Below are 15026 nucleotides of genomic sequence, written 5' to 3' on the forward strand. Positions count from 1 at the left end.
GCTTAACAGCACTTGGCCCCCGCCAGCTTTTTGTAGGCTACACGGAGGACCTTTGTCTGTTGTGTGTATATATAGGCAGCTCACACGCACCCTCGTCTCGTAAGGTCAAACTCTCAGCCCCCTCCTCCACTTCACCCCTCCCCTTTTTACCCCCCCCTCCCCCCTTTTCACCCCCCCCTATTCACCCCCCCCTTTTCACCCCCCCCCTTTCACCCCCCTTTTCACCCCCCTTTATACCCCCCTTTTACCCCACTCACCCCCCCTCCTTTTTACCCCCCTCCCATTTTTACCCCCCCCACACCCCTCCCACCCGATGCTGGAAACTGGCCGCGAGACGAGCACGTGGTGTGGAGACCAGCAGTGCACCACCTGCTCCTGGGGGGCCCTGCAGGGGGTAGCAATGGGGGGGGGGTGAGGGGGGTGAGGAGGAGGGGAGGGGTGAGGGTGGGTGGTGAGAATTTCGGTGTTGGGTGAGGAGGGTTGGGAACCATGAGACGCAGAGAGACACGTTCGCACACTCGGGCATTGCGTGGGTTAACCAACATAGACATCAAATAGACAAAGTCTCCCGTATAGCCTTCAGCAGTTTGTTGGCGGCAAGTGCAGTTGGTTGGTCAACAAGTCGCCCGGCCGCCTTTGTTTTCCCGCTGCGGATTGTGTGTACACCGCACCGGGTACTCGTTTAAAGCTGAGTCGACCTAGGGGAGGCCCAGAACCGGCTCGGATATACCTTACTCTTCTCGGTCGTGTGCTTTGCGCTAACCACTGCCCCACCGCTCCCCACATAGACACGCATAGACTGTGTGTATGTGTGAGTGGCCTCAAAGTACACCTAGCCTGGCTCAAGCGCTGTTGCAAATGTGTGCATTTGTGTAGTGTGTGTGTTTGTCTATGGAGAGTGGTGGTGCAGAGGTCAGCGCACTACGGTATTAACCCATAGGTCGGTTCCCGCTTACAGCCAACATCGGTGACGAATATCTGAACCGGTCCTGCGCCGCCTCTAGGTCGACTCAGCCTTAAAACGAGTACCTGGTGCGGTATGTGTGTAAACAATACTTGCCCCCAACAGCCTGCTAAAGGCTATACGGAGAATCATTGTTACGTGTGTGGTCTGGTTTTTAATGATTGCGTTCATGATGATGAATAATCAATCTTGGTGACGACGCTGATTAATCTATCGTGATGATCAAAAATAACCACGACGACTTGATTATAATAACGATGATGATACGCTCAACTTAATGTTGACGATGCTACCGAGTCTTGATAGAAATGATGCTGATCAAGGCACGGTGATGATGAGTGATGATCGATGCTTGAAAATGCCCCTCTCTGAACACGGGGTCCGCGACGCAACTCTGCTGCGCGATTTCCCGATGGATTCCTCCATCTCCTGGCCACGACATCACGATATGAATAGAACCTGGGCCACACGATTAGCTAACCTACAATAATGCCCCCTTCACATCATCACCCGTGCATTTCCTCTCTCGCTTCTCACGCCTCCGTCTCTCCGTGCGGGCAGGGTCGTATCGCTTGCAGCCAGACGCGACTGGTTTCGAATCCCGATTTGTACATGAACCTCTGTTGTGCAGAGTCAGATTGCGAGTGAGTGAGTGGAGTTTGTACGTTCTCCTCCGGCCTGTTCTTCAGTGTGAGCGAGTGACATTGTAGGTGAGAATGCGAGTGTGTGAGTGGAGTTGTGTACGTTTCTCCCCCTGCCTGTTGTTCAGAGTGTGAGCGAGTGACATTGTGAGTGAGTAAGTGAGATTGTGAGCGAGTAGAGTCTGTTCTCTGCGACCCTCACATTGGTCATAAACCGCTATTGAGCCACACATCAGCAACGCAAACATTTCCAGCGAGTTTTGCAATTGCACCCAGATACATCGCCCCCCTATTGTGTAAAAAAAACTGTCAGGATCCTCTTTACAATTAAACAAAAATGCCCCGAGACTCAATTTTTTACCCCCCCCCCCCCCAACAGCGCCTGACAGTCTATTCCAAGATGCAAGATCACAGCAGGGAGCACCTCTCCACCGGCTCGAGGCTCCAGCTGGGCCAGCCTTGCTCCACTCAAGTCGAACTCCAGGACCGAGATCCGGGCGACTCGGACGGAGGAGCGGGGGAGGGCGGCGGGGGTGGTGACCGTGGTGGTGGCGGCGGCGGTGGTGGATTTCCCGCAGAAGAGCCGAGGGAGACGGAATATCTCACCCCGCGATGCGTGCTGCTCACCTATTTCCACGGAGACATCGCCAGCGTGGTCGACGAACATTTCAGCCGCGCGCTTAGCTCGAGCGGAGGAGGCGGCGGTGGCGGTAGCAGCAGCAGCAGCGGCAGCAGCAGCAGCGGAGCGGGGAGCCCGCCTTTCAGTCCGGCGGCCGCCGCCGCTGGAGATGCCGCCGCTTCTTCGTCGGCCTCCAAGAGTCCGCAGGGCGGGTGGAAAGGTGAGTGTTGTGAGTGTTGTGTGTGTGGGTGTGTGTGGTGTTGTGTGTTGTATTCCGTTGTGTTGTCCGTGCGCTCCTCATCTCTCCCCGCCGCTCCCCGCCGCTCACCTTGAGCTCTCCCCTTTGTCCCTTACCTTTCCACCGGTCCTTTCTCCTTGCCCCACATTATATCACACGGAGTTTTCTGTGCGTACAACACTCAACACATACGATTCGAACACAGTTGATATACCAGTCCAATATCACTTGATTGATGTCAGCGTCACATCCCCCCCCACCTCTCCCCCCCCCACCTTTCCCACCTCTCCCCCCCCCACCTTTCCCACCTCTCCCCCCCCCACCTTTCCCACCTCTTCCCCCCCTCCCCCCCTCCCCCCCCCCACCTTTCCCCCCCCCCCACATTTCCCCCCCCCACCTCTCTCCCCCCTCCCCCCCCACCCACCTCTCCCCCCCCACCCACCTCTCCACCCCCCCACCCACCTCTCCACCCACACACCTCCCCCCCTACCCACCTCTCCCCCCCCACCCACCTTTCCCCCCCACCCACCTTTCCCCCCCACCCACCTTTCCCCCCCACCCACCTTTCCCCCCCCACCCACCTTTCCCCCCCACCCACCTTTCCCCCCCACCCACCTTTCCCCCCCACCCACCTTTCCCCCCCACCTCTCCCCCCCACCTCTCCCCCCCCCACCTCTCCCCCCCCCCACCTTTCTCTCCCCACACACCTCCCCCCCAACACACCTCCCCCCCCCACCCACCTCTCCCCCCCCCACCTCTCCTCCCCCCCACCTCTCCCCCCCCCCACCTCTCCCCCCACCTCCCCCCCCACACACCTCCCCACCCCCACACACCTCCCCCCCCCACACACCTCCCCCCCCCCACCCACCTCTCCCCCCCCCCACCTCTCCCCCCACCTCCCCCCCCACCTTTCCCCCCCCACACACCTCCCCACCCCCACACACCTCCCCCCCACACACCTCCCCCCCCCCCCACCTCTCCTCCCCCCCACCTCTCCCCGCCCACCTTTCCCCCCCAACACACCTCCCCACCCCCACACACTTCCCTCCCCCCACACACCTCTCCCCCCCACACACCTCTCCCCCCCCCCCACCCACCTCTCCCCCCCCCACCCACCTCTCCCCCCCTACCTTTCCCCCCCCCCACCTCTCCCCCCCCCACCTCTCCCCCCCCACCTCTCCCCCCACCTCTCCCCCCCCCCACCTTCCCCCCCCCCACCTCTCCCCCCCCACCTCTCCCCCCCCACCTCTGCCCCCCCACCTCTCCCCCCCACCTCTCCCTCCACCTCCCCCCCCCCACCTCTCCCCCTCCCACCTCCCCCCCCCCACCTCCCCCCCACCTCTCCCCTGTGGGTGCAAATCGTGAAAGTAAAGAGCCCTGTTGGTCAAACCACTGCTGGATGGAGGCCTGTCCATCCCGTGTCAGTTACGTGGGGCACAGTTGACCATATTTCACCACCACGCTGGTTCGATGTGGGCTTGAAGGGGAGGCGGCGCTCGACCACTGATGTTAGCTGTGCCACCGAACTCAGCTGGTCGGATTCAGAGCGCGGTGCTGCTAACCACTGCGCCACCGCTCCACTCCCCCCCATCATTGAGAATTAGCATCGCCATCAAGATTGATCATGGTTGATCAACATGATTAATCATTCTTATTAGCAAGACACATCATCATCATCATCGACAATTTGTTAAATCATCGTGATCATCTTCCATTTAAATCGTTGTAACTATCGTCAATAGGAGTCTTAGCATTTCCAATGCCATCATCATGAGCAGCAGCAGACTTCATTTCATGTACAGCCGGTTTCTCCCGCTTGTGTAGCCAGGTTCATCGCGCAGCGTGCTAACCACTGCGCCACCGCTCGCCCAATGTATACAGCGCAGAGGCTATAATTAGAGCTGAGCTCATATCCATTTACGACTTCGAGTCATGGGTGGAAATTCCACATTCCTATGGCCTGAGGAGGGGGTGGAAGGGGTGTTGGAGTGGAAAGGCGGGGGTCGGGTGAGGGGTTAGAGGGAGGGGGAGGGGAGTTTCGGGAGATTGTCCCTCCAGAGAACACCCCCCCACAAAGTGGTACTAATTTTATCGACCTCAAGGAGATGATAGGTCGGAATTTGACATTTTAAATAGTTATGACCAAGATCCAGGATGGTCATGTCTATGCGCCGCTTCTCGGTGGCAGCCCCAACAGTCTGGAACGAGATCCCTCTGTACATTCGCAGCATCACCTCAATCGCCTCCTTCAAGAAACACTTAAAAACTCACCTCTACAACCACGTGCTTTCGAGCGACTCTGAGCTCGGCTCCGCGCCTCTGAGTTGCGGCCATTACGTCCGCAAATTTGCGCGCGTTATAAATTGAACTATTATTATTAGTGGCACGCTGCTGCTGCTGATTAAACTGTAACGGTTGTCAGCCCGAGATACCCGGTAGAGCCTTTGCCGGGTCTCAAGACTCCACCTCGGGAGGGTGCTGCTACGAGCACGCTCAGAAACGAGGGTATACTATCAGAATCAGAATATTGATCTATACTGGAGGGAGAGGAAATCCCATGAGCTATAAAGCTCACTTCTTCACGGATGTCTAGTAAGGGCGTACGGGGGAATAACGTTACAACAACAAACACAATAAGTAACAAACGCGATAGGAGTGTAAAGTATAGGAAAAGGTAAACAAATAACTTCAAAAAAAATATTAATTAATGTATCATTCATTAATTCAATCCATGGCCATCTCACTCACAATGCCACTTGGGAGAGATGATCCTCCCCAGGGTGGAATGCGTTCATGCCGGAGGTGGTTTGATCGAGAGAAAACGGCTCGCTGATGAAGTACCGTTGATTACCGAAGCTATGTGATTTGAGTACGATTGATTGCGATATTATACTCTTTGGTTCTTTCGGTAAAATCACGTATGTAGAAAAATAATAATAATAATAGTGACTTTAATAGCGTGACTTTACCGAAAAAAACAAAGAGTATGGATTCCTGCAGTCACGAAAGCTTCAAATCAAGATTGGTTGTTATTTTGTTACGTTAAAATAGCACGGCTCTTTCGATATCCACCGCTGGATGGTGAAGGCAGGACGTGGCGGTGGACGGGATGGCGTGGGTCTCGCAGCGGGTTCAGAATTCGCTCGCCACTGAATTATTATTATTGGCCGTGGCCGGGAATTGAACTCGGTTGGGCGAGGTTCGTGGAGCAATGTATCAACCACTTCGTAATTGTGGTTGTGATTTTACGCTCGCACCTGCGATTGTGATTATGAGAGTAGTTGTCTACTCCATGTTGAACTTCTTTCGCACCGTAGGCAGCTAACCGTGCTAATCGGAGGTGCTAGGTGGTTCTGATGTGGTCGTGAATGTGGTTGTGACTGTTGGTTACAATAGTGGTTGTGATTTTTGTTCGCGGTTGTAAAGATTGTGGCTGTGATTGTGTCTCTTGTTCTCATTATGGTTGTGGCTGTGGTTGTGGCCGTGGTGGTTGTTGTTATACTTCTGCCAGCTCTTGTGAGCCTTCGAACTTTCTTCTGCCGCTGCCCGAACGCATTTTCCCTCTTCTTACTGCATCCACTGCTGCTTCTATTTCTCCTGCTGCTGCTGTTTCTAGCAACCTTCCACTACGTTTGCTGCTGCTGACAAAACCCCCCTCCCCTCCACCCCCCCACAGAGGGCACATCACCCATGAGCTCCCGAAACTTCCCCCCCTCCTTCTGGAGCGGGGCGCACGGCCCGGAGTTCCCGGCCTCTGCGGCCGCGGCGGCCGCGGCGGCGGCGGCAGCAGCGGCCGCGGCCGCCTTCGCCCAGCACGAGTCGCCCTCCCCTTACGGTGCCGGCGGCGGTCACCCTCACCACCACCCTCACCACCACCCTCACCACCACCCCCATCACCACCCCCACCACCACCCCCATCACCACCCGGCGGGTCCCGCCGAGTCGGGCTGGCACTACCACCTGCCCGGCGGTGCCGGGGCTGGGGCGGCAGGAGCGGGGGCAGCCGGAGCCCCCTACGGGCGTACCCCAGGGGCGGTCCACGACCTCTACTCGACCCACGCGCACTACAGCTCGCTGCTTGTCCCGGCAGCCGTCCGTGTCCCGCAGGGAGAGCTGGGAAAACACGAGTCGCCCGCCACGCAGCAGCAGCAGCATCACCCGCATCACCACCACCACCCGCACCACCACCACCCGCACCACCACCCGCATCACCACCACGCGTGGTCAGGACCCTTTCCCGCCGGGGTGGACGTGACGCAAGGGCTCGGCGTAGACACAGGTGAGAGGGGTTTGGATGTCGTCGCTGGCCCGTAGATGGATGCGGTGAATGCTTTGACTGTGTGTGCGTCCGTCTTTATAGGGGGGGTTTGGTGGGGGAGGGGGGGTTTTGGAGGTGTGGGGGGGGGTCACGACAGCTCTCGCAGAGATGGTCCGACACGAAGGCAACTTGAGTGTCAAGTCGTGTTTACTAGCAGGGACTCAGCCCTGAGAAATGCAAGCCACGTTGGTCGAAGGATTTCACAAAAGTCGGAGATAAAACCAGCCGGAGAAGGATTTAGCGTGTGGCCAAGGAGCCCCCCCCCCCCCCTACGTCATCCTCACCCCCCACTTCACTTCTGATGACCTCATCGTAAACATTCTGAGTTAAATTCCTGGACAGGGTTTGATTATATGTGTTCGTTCTGCCACCCCACAGGTCTGCAACATCCGGACAAGAGCAAAGATCTCTTTTGGTTTTGAGTCGAGATGTCCACGGACAGGATGACGAGGACACGAACCGAGCAACCAACTGTCTAACAACCCCTCAACCACCCACCTACTCACTCAACCACCCACCTAACCAACCACTCGTCCACCCATTCATCTCATCTACCTGATTACTCTTACAACCAACCATGCACCCAGCCACTCAACCACCCATCCACCCACCGAACCAGCAAACCAAACGTCAACCCAACCACAAATTTAACCAATCGCCCACTCACCCAACCAGTGAGTCAACCAACTACGCATCCACCCACACAACCACTCGCACAACCAGTCAGCCCACTAACCAACCCCACCGTCACGCTTGTCAACACACGGGTATTGATGTTGCCGTCTCCCCCCAGTTCGCCTACGGGGGACGAGATGACGTTGCGCCGGCAGGGATGGCACGTGGAGTGATGAGCGCGTGGCGTGATGCGGCGAGAGAGCAAGAGAGAGAGCAAGAGAGAGAGAGAGGGATGAAGGCAGAGGCAGAGACGGGTAGAGAGAGAAAGAGCGGGCGAGATAAACTCTTGCACGAGGTTATCGCCTGCAGCTGAATGTCTCTTTGGCAGTGACATCCAGCGACTTGGTCATTATCGTTACGAGCGTCGGGACACAGGGGGGCCTTGCCCCCCCCCCCCTGGTGGCCAAAGCTACGCGTTGGCGGAGGGGGGGGGGGCCTTGACAACCACCGTGCGTTATGTTTTCAACAACAGTGTAACAAAAACAACAACGCTTATTTAAAACGCGGTTTGAATTTTTTTTCATGAAAATGCTTTCATTTACGTTCCACGAGTTTTATTTGTATTTAACTAGAGGGGTACCGTTTGGCTTGCGCAAATTGCGAGGCAAATCAAATATTGGGGCCCCCTCCCCTACCTGACCGATTGATGCACCCCCCCCCCCCCCAGCTGATAATGTGGTCACTACGTCCACTGGCGTCAGTCCATGGGTCCGAGGAGAGAGGCATGGGGGGGGGTGCAGGTCTCGGGGTAACTCGCACCGTGTGGACCCCCCCGCCCGCCGACGCCTTCAAACTAAACCAGACGTATGACATCTGACACCGTGCCGTCTAAGCGCGGCCCATACCCCCCCCCCCCCAAGGTGCGGGGCCCGGGGCGGTCGCTCCCGATTCGCTGTACCACATCGGGGCGGCTCTTGCCGAAGCTCGTAAGCGAACACATTCAGCCGATGGAGTTTATATACGACGGCCAATCCGAGCGGGTCCATTGCATTACCCACCCTCCCACCACCCCACTATTCATCTCAAATGGATATCGCAATGATTCGCTGCTAATTGGCCACGCGTGGTAGAGCAATCGGAGGCGCGTAACAGGTTACCCGCACCACCTCGTGTGGTTACCTACCACGACGGGGGGGGGGGGGGGTACGACACAGGGACCCACGTGATATTTGTTAAACGTGATCCCCGTAAAAGATCGCAACAACGACAAAAATAAGAGTCCACTTATTTTGAACGCGACAACAGGTAGTAATACTAATTACCATCTGGTAATGACCGCGGCTCTTGTTTGAGCGTCTCGGGAAGTCGACGCGCAGGACGCAACCCCTCGGCTCCGTCGCCCTCCTTCCACTCCACTCCACCCCGCCGCCCCCCTCTAGAACTCTGGCCCCGTGACCACAACCCCGGGGGGGGGGGGGGGGCGATGACCGCTACTCCTTTGGGCATTCCCCAACCGATGCTCAACTCCCCCCCCCTCCCACCGCCCGTTTAGCTCGCTCGATCTCAATGGGCTGGCTCGCACACGGCCGAAAAATACACGACGCGTATCAAGAGGTATGTACACGTGTATATGTATCGTGGTGCCGCGCTATTGCTGGAAGATGCGTATACGGCATCTTGTGTGTGTGTGTGTGCGCGCGCGTGTATGTGGCGTGCGAATGTTTCAAGGGAGATGCAAACTCAAAAGTCAACCAGCTCTTTTCGCCTTGTGTAGTCTCACACACACGCACGCACGCGCACGTGCAAGGGTTCGAATCCGGAGTGGTTCTCAAGGGTCGCGAGTTGGTCGCAGCCCGGTCACCAATGATCGCACAAATGTTGTTGTGCGGTTTTTGTTGTTGTTGTCTCCACTGACTTTCGCAAAAGCCTCCACCTTGCCCGCTTTGGCCGAGCACGTGCGCAGAAGGAGCAACCGCGCTCCGTGCGTGAATACAGAGAAGGGTCACTTGACGATGTCCTTCTGTGACCTCCTCTTCCGCGGACCATTCGCCCGTGCCTTTTTATTTTATATGGCTCGGCCACCCATGGCCTGGCCACGGCCTCCGTCCATCCACCTCGTAACGTCGCCCTGTTCAGCCGCACGAATAATACATAGATGCACTTTGCTTATACTGCGAGACTACCTGACGGCTAACCCAATTGTCTCTTGACCCGACGCCGATAGCAGGCATGGAACACAGCTTATGAGAATATTTTCTTTAAAATAAATATCAGTTTCAAATATATGTACATTACTGTGTACATATTTCCAAAGATGTGGCCACGACTTGAGCATGTTGGCACAATACAGAGAGGAAAGTGGATACACATGACGACACGTGCAGTGGACACCTACGGGGCTATCTGCCAATGGATCGCGATGATGATGATGGTGGTGGTGGTGATGATACTTATCTCCCTCTGCTATGTACGTCCGCTGAACGTCTTTCGCACCGTCCGTAGCCAGCCGCGCTGATCGGAGGTGCGGGAGAGGCGCTCGATGTCACTCACAGAGGCCACGCTCGCGCGTAAGTGTACACAAAAAGGTCACCATTTCTCGCGGCACGCTTGCTTGAAATGCCTTGTCAAACTCAAGAGCGCCATAAAGATCATCGCATGTCAACCATTCCAATGCGCCCCCCTCCCTGCTGTGCAGTCTAGCCTAGGGTGAGCGTGACACGTATTCATCGTAAAGGGTTTTTTTTTCTTTCTGGCGTTGGAACGCGTAAATATAAGTGTGTCGTTTATATCCGCCGCCACCCTACACAGCAAATTAGTAAGGGTTGTCGCGTTAACAAAGCGTGCCAATTAGTTACTACTTCAGTCCAACGCAGTGTTTGGAGAGGTATATCCGCAACATGTACAATGCTGTGGATGCAATTTACCAGCGAAATGTCGTAATACAATTGTAAATGTTGTGGATCTACTCTCCAACACACCGGCAGACTGAACTTGCAACTAATTGGCACGTTTTGTCTACGTGACAAACCTTACTGGTTGGCTGTGTCGGGTGGTGGCGGGTTAACGACACTTTTATACTTACGCGATCCAACCCCCCCCCTCTCAAACAAAAGCTTGTATTCGCCTAGGGCCCCCCATGTTACGTAGTCAGCTGTCCCTTGGCGGCAACGACGATTCGAGGTATTGCATTCGTGATCCGGAAGATCGGAGCTGGTTGTCTTTTTCCTAGTCCTGCGTTATTTAACTCCCCGTCGCGTGTACACCTTTTTTGGGGCATTGTGTTTGTATAAATGTTTTGAACAAACAAAGTTGTGAATATTGAGTAATCTAACCACGACGATGTTGCTCATTGCTCGTACGGTACTTGTGATGATGACGATGACAGTGAATGTTATTGTGATGATATCATGGTGGTAATTATCATTGCAATGGTAATGGATAAAGTTATTATTACAATGATGAATATTGTAATGTAAAATTGTATGATGAATATTATAACGACGATGCCGAATATTGTAATGATGATCGTGATGATGATGATGATGACGCTTGCCATTATGAATTATTGATGTTTTGTTGAGTTTGTGTTATTATATTTTTTAATTTGTATACTTTTTTTAGCCATTTGTAAAATGTGAATTTTAAATATTTCGAGAGAGAGCATAGGCGATCAATGTACCGAGGCTTTTTTTTGCGATATTGCAGTTAAATATGATGTTGCTTTGTTTGTTTCATGACATTATATATATAAAAAATAACAAAGTGTAATAATAAAAAAAAATCACAATAAAAACAAGAACAAACACGATCTAAGTATTTACCCAATAAACACTCGCCGAGTCGCCTTGTCAAGGCGGGTCGCGTGCTGCTGCTGCCACTCCGCTGGGATGTTGGGGCTGGGTCCCAGAGTGGTTGCTCGTCTTGAATCAAAGTCGCTCAAACATTTACGCACACTCGCACAGATGGAAATTGGTAAGAAATACGTTGATTTTGTTTCACGTACAGAGACGTGGATTTAATTATGGGAGGAGCAGGACCTGTTCACACACTCGTCACTGTTATTGGTGGCGAACGCGAGGGAAATCGACCTCGGGTCGCCGGGTTCGTAGCGCGGTGCCCTGACCACTGCGCCACGGCCCCCCGTTTAAACATCAAGACAAAGATCCCTCGTATAGCCTTTAACAGGCTGCTTGGGGCAAGTGCTGTTAGCGAGCACCTAATGAAGGCCACCGGCACGGCACACGAAGGGGTGGGTGGCCAACACCACGCCCGGCCGTCTTTGTCTCCCTCGTGCCGATGTTTACACACCGCACCGGGAACTCATTTGAGGCTGAGTAAAACAAAACATGCACGCTTCTGAATAAGCAAAACGCCGAGGCGGTGTGAAGACTGTTGGGCTATAGCGCCATCTGGCGGTCAACTCTGGCAACTACCGTCACGAATTACAGCCTCTTGTTGTAAATCCACTGCTGGATGAAGGCATCCTCCTGCTCCGCGGATCGTCCGTGGGAGTTGTTTGACCTCGGCACGGGTGTTGACGGAGGGCGAGGGGAGCGACTGGGGCCTGATTCGGTTCGCGCTCGCCACTGATGGTAGCCGTGGCCGGGAATTTCAACTCTTGGGCAGGGCGATAGCCACTCATGCGCCACCGCTCTCCATCTCTCTCTCTCTCTCGCTATCATCAAGATCAGTAGTAACAATCTATTTACACCAGGGGTCGGCAACCAACATGACAAGAAGAGCAGCTTTTTGTCGAATTCGAAAACAAAAACCTCAATATTTCAAGATCCGCAATGCAATGTGGTGAACGCGAGACGGCGGTCCCTTAATAAATAACGTCAGAAAGCAGCCTCAGGGTTGCTGAGCCCTGGGCTATGCAATCAATATTACTGGTAGGAACCTCCTAGTTACACCAGCCCACAGGGGATTATTGTGTCCGTCCGTCGTGCATCCAAAAATGGGAGGGGTGGGGCTGGGCGGAGAGGGGAGGGTGGGGAAGGGCTGGGCGGGGAGGGGAGGGTGGGGAGGGGCTGGGTGGGGAGGGGAGGGTGGGGAGGGGCTGGGTGGGGAGGGTGGGGCTGGGTGGGGAGGGGCTGGTCACCTCGTGGTGCCCTTATAAAACTCAACGTTTAACCTACTCACGCCGGCATGTGCCCGCCCTCATAGTCGGGCATATTTGCGGAATACACCACGCCGCCGTTGACCCTGGCCATTGACCGAGCAATCCAACTTTCCTACCAGCTCCCTCCGCATGCATGTGTTCTAAACCAGTGGCTCTTAAACCTGGGGTACATCTGGCAATATTCTAAAGCAGTGGTTCTTAGACCTGGGGTGAATCACGCCTACCCTGGTGGTGCGAGACATGGCCAGATTTGTTCAGCAGGTAAATCATCGACACAAATTAAGCACGGCAACTTAAGTACAGCTGATTTTTTTTTTAAATCTAACCGATGTATTTATTTACATTATTGATTTGTTAACGATTGATAACCAAAGGGGTGCAAGGCTGCAGTACAGGTTAAGAACCACTGGTCTCTACAATCAAATTATGATCATTATTAATCTTGTCTACTCAGGAGTCTCAAGATTATTTTCTAGGAGGGTCCTGCCACGTGTTTGCAGTAGGGGGCGATGCTGCTGCTGCTATGTGTGATACCAGTTGAGTGATTTGCAGTCATTTTTAAATCCTTTATATTAAGTTCGCTTGCTTGCTTGCTTGCGTGCTTGCTTGCTTGCTTGCGTGCTTGCGTGCTTACGACCGTGCAAATCTTTCGGTCGTTTTTTAACCCACTTCCCGTGATCCAATCGAGCTGACATTTTCCACACAGACTCGTTGTGCGAGACAATTAATGTTCGTGAAATTTAGAAAAAAAATTTTTACACTTTTTAGGCAAATTTTTTTTATTTTACATTTATTCAAATACAACTCATTCATGGCTTTGGCTGAACGTCACAGTGTAGGAGCCCAGAGCGTGACACCTCCACAGGCCGTGGCAGAGTAGCGCAGTGGGTAGCGCCCTCGCTTCCCATGCCAAAGGTCGCGGGATCGATCCCCGCGTCCTCCACAGGCGAATATATTTTTTAAATCCTTTATATTAAGTTCGCTTGCTTGCTTAGGACCGTGCAAAATTTTACACTGTTTAGGGAAAACAAATTAAATATGTAATTACCAATTGCTTAATACTGGCAGACAATCATCTGACGCATAGATGGCAGCCATCTCAAGCCAGAGGACGAGAAGACTCTAGCCGCCACACATATAAAGGATTTATAGTGAAAAACTTTGTTTTTACGGGTTTACTTGTTCAACATTGGGATGGATGGTTCAATACCGGTTACACTGCGGGGTTGTTAGCCATGGAAGGAAAGCGGAGAACCCTTTGAAAACCCATGCAGAACAAGGGGAGAACATGAAATCTCCGCTCACTCCCACTTTGCAGGACAGGGGGATAACATACAAATTCCACTCAATCTTGATTTGAAGCTTTCGTGGCTGCAGGAACTCTTTGGTTCTTTCGGTAAAGTCACGTAAGGGAACTCCACTCACTCTCATTATGCAGAACATGAGAGAACATACACATTTCGATTTAAAGCTTTCGTGACTGCAGGGATTCATCTTCTTGGTTCTTTCGGTAAAGTCACGTAGAATGGAAATAATAAAATAATAAACATAATAAATTAATTCTCACGACGTTTCGGCCACAACGCAAGCAGCCGTCCTCAGGTGAAGAACAGGTCTGTCGAGAAGACAGAGTCTGAAGTTTCAGACTGTCTTCTCGACAGACCTGTTCTGAAACTTCAGACTGTCTTCTCGATAGACCTGTTCTTCACCTGAGGACGGCTGCTTGCGTTGTGGCCGAAACGTCGTGAGAATAATTATTATTATGTTTTATTTTTATTATTTTATTATTTCCATTCTACGTGACTTTACCGAAAGAGCCAAGAAGAAGAACATACACACTCCACTGACACGCTCAGGGAAATGGAACGCGTCCAGTAAGAGCGGACTTCCAGCGTGTGGATAATGGGGCGACCACAACGATCTGGCGTGCAGCAAGTGAGGGTTGCTGGGCTAGACTCCACGAATCGCTGTTTCGTGAGAGGTAGCAGCAACCTTTGGTGGGAGGTCTTCATCATCCAGCAGTGGATCGCCATAGCCGAAGACGAACGCTCGTTTGTGTGCGAGAGGCATTTGGCCACAGGGGCGGAGGGGTAGTGTAGCGGTCAGCGCTACGCTGCGCTATGAACCTGGCCACCCGGGTTCCGATTCCCGCTCACGGCCAACATCAGTGACGATCTTCTTGGTTCTTTCGGTAAAGTCACGTAGAAGGGAAGTAATAAAATAATAAAAATAAAACATAATAAAATCATTATCACGACGTTTCGGCCACAACGCAAGCAGCCGTCTTCACCTGAAAGAACCAAGAAGATGAATCCCTGCAGTCACGAAAGCTTTAAATCGAAATCAGTGACGATTATATTATCTGAACCGGTCCTGGGAGGGCCTCCCCTGGGTCGACTCAGCCCCCAAATGAGCACCTGGTTCGGTACGTAAACATCACCAGAGGGGAGACAAAGGCGGCCGGGCGTGGTGTTGGCCACCCCACCCCCTCCGTGTGCCGTGCCGTGCC

The 15026-nt window shown here is 53.6% G+C and overlaps 1 protein-coding gene across 1 annotated transcript; it reads left to right on the plus strand.

The window, feature by feature from the left end:
* The first annotated feature begins 1977 nt into the window (after nt 1–1977).
* LOC144734226 (transcription cofactor vestigial-like protein 2) lies at nt 1978–8593 on the plus strand. Its single transcript, XM_078616350.1, has 3 exons — nt 1978–2444; nt 6139–6741; nt 7159–8593. The coding sequence occupies exons 1-3, from the start codon at nt 2006–2008 to the stop codon at nt 7200–7202; spliced, it is 1086 nt and encodes a 361-aa protein (XP_078472476.1). The 5' UTR covers nt 1978–2005; the 3' UTR covers nt 7203–8593.
* The last annotated feature ends 6433 nt before the right edge of the window (nt 8594–15026 follow it).

The sequence above is a fragment of the Lampetra planeri genome, chromosome 50, assembly GCF_965212315.1.
Source record: "Lampetra planeri chromosome 50, kcLamPlan1.2.h2, whole genome shotgun sequence".
NCBI classification, from domain to species: domain Eukaryota; kingdom Metazoa; phylum Chordata; class Hyperoartia; order Petromyzontiformes; family Petromyzontidae; genus Lampetra; species Lampetra planeri.